Below are 10,000 nucleotides of genomic sequence, written 5' to 3'. Positions count from 1 at the left end.
AAACCTCAATTTTTTCCATAAAGAAATCATAAAGAAATTTGACAGTTACGACAGAAGAAAGGTTAATAAGATATTGGGGAATTTGCTAGCGGGAAAGTATAGTATATTACTTGTTTAAACGGGAGCTCTCTTTCATACTCAACCACTCTCCCTTCTCTACTGCAATCACGACCAATACCATCACGAAGGAGAATACCACAATTACTCCCTCGCCACTACCACCATTGTTTAAAACTTTGTTGACACGGGGCTAGTTTAGTAGTCGCTAGTGATAGTGACATGTAAACTACCCCTCTACTTGCCCAGTTTTAACGAAAGTTAGTAAAATTACCTCTAGACTATTCTAGTGTCAACACTTACTTGCTGGGTAAGTTAACTTCAACTAGCACTCAACATTTACTTGCCGGGTAAGTTAACTACAGCTATCACTAACGGCTGCTAAACTAGCCCGGCGTCATCAAGACTTAATCTCCTAACAATATCATTGTTCCGTAATGGCTATTAACCCATAAACAACTGTCCTTCATATATATTCATTTCATTGTTGGCACCTAACGATTTTATCCAGATGAAAAATAAACTTCCGTCGTCTCAGGCTTAAATAAATTTGGAAATGCGGCAAAAGCGCACGAGTTTAGTCGTTTGCCTAAAGACATCACACGCTCGCCAATTTGGGTTTGATCGTACTTCCCCGAACACTTGTTTATAGCTTTAGATTCGAAATACTCTAGATTCAATCGTTTCAAATTTCCTTCGACTGAATAAAATCCCCTGAAGGCAGATGAAATAAATACAAAAGGAATATGAAGGGAAAAAATTAACTTAAGCGACTCTATTTATAGAGGGCTTATTGTCATAGCTGCAGCCATCACTGATATACAATCCAAATGAACACCCATAACATAAGCACTCCTGGGCCCTACTGTGAAATATGGACATCGATGCAATAAATACCTCCGGGCCCTATTGTGAAATATGGACCCTCAGAAAATATATACCCCATGATCCATACTCCACTATGAAATATATATTTAACTTGAATATCTACTAAACTCACCTACATTAATGGAATCATACTAAACCACATTCATCACAACCCAACTCATCCTAACCACACCTAACCTCAAGTGACCCAACCTAACGTAGTACAATCAAATCCAGCCAAACACATTCCTGCCTAACTTAACCCAACCTAATCCAACCTAATTCAACCTAACGTATGATTATTCAAGGAGGTCCGTTTATTGTACGTCGGTATATGTTATTAACAACATCAAGTAAAGATAAAAAGTGACAAGGTTTTATACTTATAAATTCCGCGCTTGATTTCTTCTGTCCCTCTCATTGAGATTAGTATTTTTCAGTTTTGAGAAATCTTCTTAGGGCGTCTATTATTCATGTATATATTCTTCACCGCTGCAGCTCACCCGTGTCCTAGTGCAGCACCTTTTGTTTATTGTCTAAATGGATTTTTTTTTATCACTTCCACAATATGTTTATATTATTTGTACAGTATATAGATACAAAAATTATAGCTTTCAGGATAGTTTCTCTGATTCATTTTAAGTGAAGGTTAGACCAGATTTGGGTCTGTCCGATCACGGAACACACGATACAATGGTGGTTCTGTCACATAAAATATATTTCCTTTGAAGGATTGAAAAGGGAAGTTTTGTAAGAGCTAAAATTTCTTGGCCGGTATAGCGCAGATGCGGCCAGAGAATGATTGAAAAGGACAGTTTTATAATAACTGAACTTTCTTGCTAGTAGACTGCAGATGCAGAGAACTCATTTTACAAAACGATATATCTGAAGGATCCAAAAGGACGATTTTATAAGAGCTGGAACGTCTAGTTGCATCTGCAATCTTCCAGCCAGAGTTTCCCTTACAAAGTATAACCTCTAAAGGACTGAAAAAAAAAAAAAAATAAATAAATGCAAGAACTGGAGTCTGACTGCATCTGCAGTTTTCCAGCCAGAGTTTAGTTTTGGAAATATCACCTTCAAATGATTGAAAACATCAATTTTGTAAGAACCGGAGTCTGTCACTGCATCTGCAATTTTCCATTTAAATGATCCACACAACACTGGTTCCATGTTCCAGCGGTGCCAACTTCCATATTGCACAATCCAGAGGTACAAAGAAACATGTGTTATTTATTACCGTCAGTTTTATTAATATGAGATAAAGAACGAGTATAGTCGACGTAGATGTAGAATACACATGTGAATTTCTAAGCTTGTGTACTACGACGTCAGTGCCGCAGCCGTTCCTGTGAACGGTGTAATCAATATACAATTATTGTTTGTTGACAGAACAGATGGTTCTCTTTATTGGGACAATTCGGAATTTTCCCATACTCGAAAAAAAAAAAAAAATCAAATACAAAAACGTGCTGGATTTTGGAAAAATTCTCTCCGAATATCTCAGGTTCCTGGTTCCAGATATTCCAGGTATAGAGAAGAAACCACGTGAATCTTCCATCTCTATAACCTTACAGCATCTACGTCATAATAATGTCATAGAAATCATGTCATCAAAGGATACAATCTTTGTTCTCAAGGTGAAAGTCCAAAGAGAGATGATCTGCAAACACAGGACGAAATTTTGTCCCTGTTGGCTCTTGACGTCACATTGAAGCTTGAGATCGTTAATCAACCAATCAGCGGCCTCCACGTTCTGGTTTCTCTGTGACGTCAGCTGAGAGTGTATGGGCAGACTATCTCTCTTGGATCCGTCCATTTGTCTTGCCAGCAAGACTTTGGTGAGGGGAAGAGGAGGACAGAGAGGTGGTAGGGGTGTATGGGGGTTTAATAATCTCTTTTGAAGTCCAGGAAGAAAGGGTTCTTTTTACCAGGTGAATAAAATCGTCTGGCTTCACCTAGAATGACATATATGATATACATCATATTGTGATACACGATATATATCATATTGAACGATTAATTTTTACGATATTTTGATATCCTCATCAATTTTATTATGGCTAGTGGCAGACGATTTTATTCAGCCGTTTGGATACCATAGGCTCTCAAATTGTAGACAACATTCCTTATGCCCCTACGATTGGAGGTAGTTGAGAGACTTTGTGTGTGTGTGTGTGTGTGTGTGTGTGTGTGTGTGTGTGTGTGTGTGTGTGTGTGTGTGTGTGTGTGTGTGTGTGTGTGTGTGTGTGTGTGTGTGTGTACGTGTGTGTGTGTGTGTGTGTGTGTGTGTGTGTGTGTGTGTGTGTGTGTGTGTGTGTATGTGTGTGTGTGTACGTGTGTGTGTGCGTGTGTGTGAATATGCCTCAAGAGATATGCTCTTGTTGCTTGATTCCCAATACCTGTAGCCAGCGAGGGGGTCCTGCCCCCTGCAGCTGGTGAAGGCAGACACGGGGAACCGTACTAAAGAGGCTCCAAGGACGAGTGGCCAGTTCCTTACAGAAGGGGCCAAGAAGGACTCGACCTGCACTTCAGGATACCAAAGACGAGTCCATTCTTTCCCCCGAAAAAAGGGTCATGTACCAGAAAAACTACGAACTCCTTACGAAGTTCACCATCGGAGCTCTCCTTGAAGTTCCTCCAGTTCATTGGCGTCGGGCGTATGCCTTCAGGGAAGGAAGGCTCTCCGTTGGGTTTGAGGAGAAGAACTCGAAATCTGAGGACCAGAAGTGATGTGGACTCAAGGGGGAGCTTTCGATGGGCAAGAGGTTCAACTCCGGTTTCTCGAAGAAGGGACTGTCGGGGATGTCGTCCTCGGCGTTGTTACGGCAGGAGAAGGATGAGTGGAGAGGGAGACCTAGGATTCTCCTACTGGGGATGTGGCCGTGTTGGAGGTGGATCAACGCCTCGACGTGGTTTCCTTCCTTTCCTAGCCACGTCATCTCCGTCTCCAGGAGAAGTGATGTCAACATCTGGAAATGAACGTTTTCTATGAATGCAAACTTGTAAGAGAGAACGGCAATGAAGACAAAATATGCACAGATCTGCAGCATATATGCTGAGGAGTTTGAAATAATTATTGCTTGGGGAAATTCGAATTTACTTAATTTTTCAAAGATATGGCAATATTAAATGGCATTTTCACATGTCAGGAATACAGCTATCACAGATTAATATAAAATTACAAATTAGTAAAACTGTTTAGGAAATAAGACTACTAAAACATTCTAAGACATAACTATATTATTGAAATTATCTTTTTAATATTCTGGCAAGCGTATACTCTCCCTCCACTCCATCATATCAAATAGTTCATGTTTTTGCCATAAATATTGAGTCTATTATTATCTGTTTGCGGCGATTTTGTATTGAGAGTAAATTTAATAGAAAAAATGGAAATAGTTCCGTTGAAATTATAATTGAAATCATCTAACGGAATAGCATTTGTCAAAATTTTATGGCAATTTCACATAATTAAAACTACACTGTACTATATCTGTTTGGTAATAACATCTATCTATCTATCTATCTATCTATCTATCTATCTATCTATCTATCTATATACCAAGGCCTTCTTCTCCCATACAGAGGAAGTAGCCAAGTCAAAGGCAAGCGCCCTGTCTCCTGCCTACTGTCCAGATCAGAAGCAATGCAATAAAACACAGCAATATCACAGTAATTAAATGATTCTAGAAAACAAGAAAAATAATTCCACTGTAGTCATCACTGCATACGTTATCTAAACCATCGATAGAATTTTGATTTCGAGATTAAATGTATTGTTTACACAAAAACCTACATTATCACGAAACGTGGCGGAAATGTTTCAAAACTACTGTCCAACATCATTAGTTTTTCTTTGTTTTCACCGCGCATACAAGTAACACTGGTGAACATCCAATGAACGACTACAGAAAGTGAACGTGATTGTTTCAGAAGACTTGTCATCTTTAATGAAATGCGATTTTGATGTGGTTTTGTTTACAAGACAGATAAATGTGGTTTCAGGTGATGATGAATAACAATGTGATTGTAGTATGTCAACATTGCTATACAAGTGTGATAAGTTAACAATTGTGTTTCGTTTTAGATTTGTCAACATTGCGGAATACGCTGGGGGCGCGTCGCTTCACTCACACCACCGACTGTGTTTCCCCGTATAAGCTCCCACACAACCACCCTTCCCTTCCAAACAGTTCTTGGTTGAATCAGTCGACCTGCCCCAACCATTAGTTCTGTGGGCGTCCCATTCGTCTCCCTCACCGAGAACTGCCTCTTGTTGAGACCACCCTATGAGTGGGATCACCATACAAGGAAACGCGTCACATGTCCATATAACTGGAGTTGATGTTCACGAATTATGCTGGGAACAAGGACTAGACTGAGTCTCACGGAGCAGTCGCTAGTTTGATACAAGCTCATTCCAGTGATACTCCATGATTCTCTCGAAAGCACTTGGTACCAAAGGCGCCGAGACTCTCTTCAAATCAGCATTCAGCGTCCATGCCCATGCAGTGTTTCCGATCCCATATTTTCAATTTAAGGGTACAACTTCCGAACTTCACTCACCTCCAACGTAGAAGCCCGTGACTTTGGCGAGGTACAGAAGCTGTGTTTGAGAGGGGAATTGTTGTCCTCGATCTTAATGTCTTCTTCGTGACAGTGAGAGGAACTGTAGTAGTGGCTGAAGGAGGAGGAGTGATGAAGACCAGGTGAACTCGACTGTAAGTGACACCGGTCCACCCGCTGGGGGTTATCAAAATGGGAAGGTTGGATTAGATTTGATTTTATTCGATGAAAATGTAAAAATTTTATATTTCGAACACCCGTTGTTGAGTATTCAATGTATTTCTTTATGTCTTATGACAAATAAGAATGAGCTTTTAATAGTTTTATTAATACAGCACTAATGAAAGAGTTGTATATTTCTGAAGTATTGTAAGGACAGGTTTCAGTGTCCTTTAGTTGTAATGAAAAACACATTTGTACATTGAAATTAAACTGACACAAAATAAAATGCAAATTCTCCTTTCCATTATGATCCTAGACACTCGAAGCTGAAAACATGATGACTATGTAATCATTTGGAATATGCTGTTTCCGTATGGTCACCGAATCTCATTAAAGACATTAACAGATTGGAAAAAGTACAATGGCGAGACAAAACTGATTCCAAATATCAAAAATAAATCATGCAAAAATCGACTAAAACATATGAATCTGTTTTCCCTAAAAATGCGTAGACTCAGAGGTGACTTGACACAGGTCTTGATTCTAAAGGGAATTGACAACATCAAACGTGACAACATTTTCGCACTGAATGAAAATTCGACAAGAAATAATGATCTCAAACTGTCAGGAAATAAATTTAATTTGGAAGTGGGTAGAAACAACTTCGCCAACCACGTGGTTAATGAATGGAGTAAATTTCCTGCAGAAGCAGTGCTATGTAGTTCAGTTCGAAGCTTTAGATTCGTTTAGATAAACAGCTAAGCAAGATGCTGTAATGCCTGCCATTTATTTCATATTATTTGTTCATTTGTCTGTTATTATTTGTCTGTTTGTTTATTATTTGCTTTATTATTTATTATCATATACCTATCAATTTATCATTATTTACTATTTACCTGTTTGTTTATTAAATTTACCTATTTATTTATTTACTCTATTTATCATTATTTATATTACTATGACTGTTATTTATCTATTCATTTATTTATCATTATTATAATTTTTTCCGCATCCGACCTAGTTATGGACCAAAGGGTCTCCTGTCAGCGTGCTCCTCCTTTGTAATCATTTGTAATCCTTTGTAATAATGATCAGAATAATGAATATATCTACTTAAGAAATTGATGATGGTAATGGAGGTGATGGTGATGAGAAAATACATAATGGAATTATTGTGAGCTTGCTGATGGTGAAAGTTTGAGCATTTCGTTAGTGATAATCAGCGCTTCTATCCATAGGCTCAGTATCGTGCAGAAGAGATGGAGCTATAAAGGAAATAAAAGAGAGACTTAAGTGGGGAAGTTGGAAGGAAAAAAAATGTTTGAAAGTGATCATCATTCTTTCTCTGATGAGACGCAAAATAACAGATGATGGAGACAAGCTGGTGATGACGAAGGTAGTGATGGTGTGCTGGATACCACAAAGATGCTAGGGGTGAAAAGTTTGATGGCAATATAAACAAGGAATAAAAGAAAATGGGGGATGATAGTGATGGTGGCGGCGGAGACAACGACACCCACTTCGATGACTTCCCCATCAAGTGGTTGCTCTGCCCTTCGAACTGCCACTCACTTCGACAACTCCATCGTCAGACGGTTGTTCTGGTACTCACCGCGAGGACGTGCGTCAGGTGAAGGAGGGCTGCTCGGTGGTGCACGACGTCCCTCTGGTTGGTGCAAAGGGTGACCACGTCGACGTAGGGCAAGACGATGTCCCTGAAGGAGGCCAGAGCGTCGTAGCGAACTCGGAGACCCTGAAAAAGGAGAGCGTCAGCAAATGGTGGAGAACAGATTTCTGAGCTTCAGATAGGACTTGGGTTCTACTCCGACAGCTACCGGTGACTGATCTCCTGGCCGTTCGAGCACGTTGGGCAAAGGTGACGGCTTTGATCATAGAGCGTCTTGAGTACCGGTAATTTTTGTTTTCCCGATATAAATTATCATACATAATTTCCTTATTTTTTCAGCCTAATCTAACCTAACTTGACTTAATCTAACTTAGCCTAACCTAACCTAACCTAACCTAACCTAACCTAACCTAACCTAACCTAACCTAATCTAACCTAACGTAACTTAACCTAACCTAACCTAACCTAACCTAACCTAACTTAACCTAACTTAACCTAACCTAATCTAACCTAACGTAATTTAACCTAATTCAACCTAACCTAACCTAATTCAACTTAACCTAAAATAACCTCGTCAATCATTTTGGGTTTGCCTGCTGCACATCCATGTGGCTTGCTGGCTGACAGAGCAAAAATTGGTTTGGTCTCGGGAAAACAAAAATGACCCAGCGCCTTTTGGCATAAGATCTTCAAATTATATTTCAAAGGTCGCTCGTGAGAGTTCCATGACCGCGAGCAATTAAGTGAAGTCTGGCAGTATGTTTGGTAAGTTGTTGTAGTCAACATTGTCGTGAAATAGGTTTAGATAAAATAAAAAACATCATTTGTGACCTAGTGTTCTTAGGCTACAATAATTCGCTAGGTTCGGTATCTTAGACGTATATGTCAATTTGTATAGAAACATATTAAATCGTTTTCATTACATTTTCTTTTTAAAATCGGTTAGCTATAGTAAAGATGCATTGTACGTCGGTTTCCCACATCTTCATCACAGCTTATCAAACCTTGCATAACCTTATCCTAATCTTACCTAACCAAACTTAACTTGTCATAAACGTAACTAATCTAGCTCAACTTAGGCTACGCTAATTTAAACTAACCTAGTCTAACCTAGCCTAACCTACCCTAATCTAACCTAACCTGACTTAGGCTAAGCTAAGATAACCTGGTCTAACCTAACCTAACCTAACCTAACCTAACCTAACCTAACCTAACCTAACCTAACCTAACCTAACCTAACATTATACCTAACCTAACCTAACCTAACCTAACCTAACCTAACCTAACCTAACCTAACCTAACCTAACCTAACAACCTAACCTAACCTAGCCTGATCTAACCTAACCTAATCTAAACTAAATTAAACCAAACTAACCTAACCTAACCTAACCTAACCTAACCTAACCTAACCTAACCTAACCTAACCTAACCTAAACTAACCTAATCTAACATAACCTAACCTAATCTAACGTGACAAAAGCTGACCTAATTTATATCTAACCAATTCTAACCTAATCTAAATAAATCGTACGTAAAGTTACTTAGCATCACGTAACCTAAGCTTACCTAACCTATTATAATGTACAGTCACTCAAAAAAGTATCGGTTGGTGATTTTAGGTTTTCGTGGGAGACGAATGAAACAACTGAATCAATTTTCCTCTACAGTTGGTAGTCGTGACAGAGTTGCGCCCTACCTTTTTCCCTAGTTGAAATACGTGGTGTGGAATAAGCATTTAATGCTTTAAGATGTGACAAGATTGAAAGTAATTATATTTGCACCGACAAGAATGATTAATGTTTTATTGTTACTGAAATCACACGTACACACACACACACACACACACACACACACACACACACACACACACAAAAACACACCACACACACACACACACACACACACACACGCACACACGCACACATGCACGCACACGCACACACACACAGCACACACACACACACACACACACACACACACACGCACACACACAACACATGCACACACGAACACACACACACACACGCACACACGCACACACACACACACACACACACACACACACACACACACACACACACACACACACACACACACACACACACACACACACACACACACACACACACACACACTAGAGCATACGCAATAGATATTGCTACACCACAACACGTTTTCGGCCTAGACAACGCTACAAGCTCTCCTGTCTACATGGCCCTACCCGTCACCTTACTCAACCCTTGCCCTCCCAGAGGAGCAGCCATTCAAGTTATAATAAAACACTCCACAGCTCCTTAGCAGTCAACAGGTTGTTTCTTCCAAATAATATAGAATTTGTGTAATATATAAACTTAAGTACCATTTTGATATTTTAGATGTCTTCACTGAATGCTGTTATAATGAGGACGCACATTTATAAACTACAAAGCTATGAGAAACACTGGCGCATTGATACACAGGCGCACCAACAGTTTCTAAGTCTTTTGAAGAATGTGTCAGAGTTTAATGTTTACTTAAGTTCATTTCTGTACGATTTCTTACCGATACTTTTTTGAGTGACTATACAATAAGTTTGCCAAAGGCAACTTAGCTGTACCTAGCTTTACCTAATCTGATATAAAGAAAGATCTCCTAGTTGATAATTTTTCATTTATATCTTAGAGTGTATTTGAACATACATTTTTAGTTTTCAAGCGACAATCTTTTAGGGTCTAGTAA

The 10,000-nt window shown here is 39.2% G+C and overlaps 1 protein-coding gene across 1 annotated transcript in view; it reads right to left on the bottom strand.

Annotated features, from left to right (window-relative positions):
• Positions 1–2,947: 2,947 nt before the first annotated feature.
• Positions 2,948–10,000, bottom strand: part of LOC143029677 (uncharacterized) — a 16,569-nt gene continuing 9,516 nt past the window's right edge. The window contains exons 5-7 of the mRNA XM_076192495.1: positions 7,268–7,408; positions 5,494–5,670; positions 2,948–3,896 (exon numbers count right to left, since the gene is read on the bottom strand). Coding sequence (XP_076048610.1) covers positions 3,570–3,896; positions 5,494–5,670; positions 7,268–7,408 — 645 coding nt within the window. The 3' untranslated portion in view covers positions 2,948–3,569. The remainder of the gene's footprint in view (positions 3,897–5,493; positions 5,671–7,267; positions 7,409–10,000) is intronic.

The sequence above is a fragment of the Oratosquilla oratoria genome, chromosome 11 (assembly GCF_046742065.1).
Source record: "Oratosquilla oratoria isolate Oo_2021 chromosome 11, ASM4674206v1, whole genome shotgun sequence".
NCBI lineage: Eukaryota > Metazoa > Arthropoda > Malacostraca > Stomatopoda > Squillidae > Oratosquilla > Oratosquilla oratoria.
Note: the sequence above shows the minus strand (reverse complement) of the source record. Positions and strands in the feature narration are given on the sequence as shown.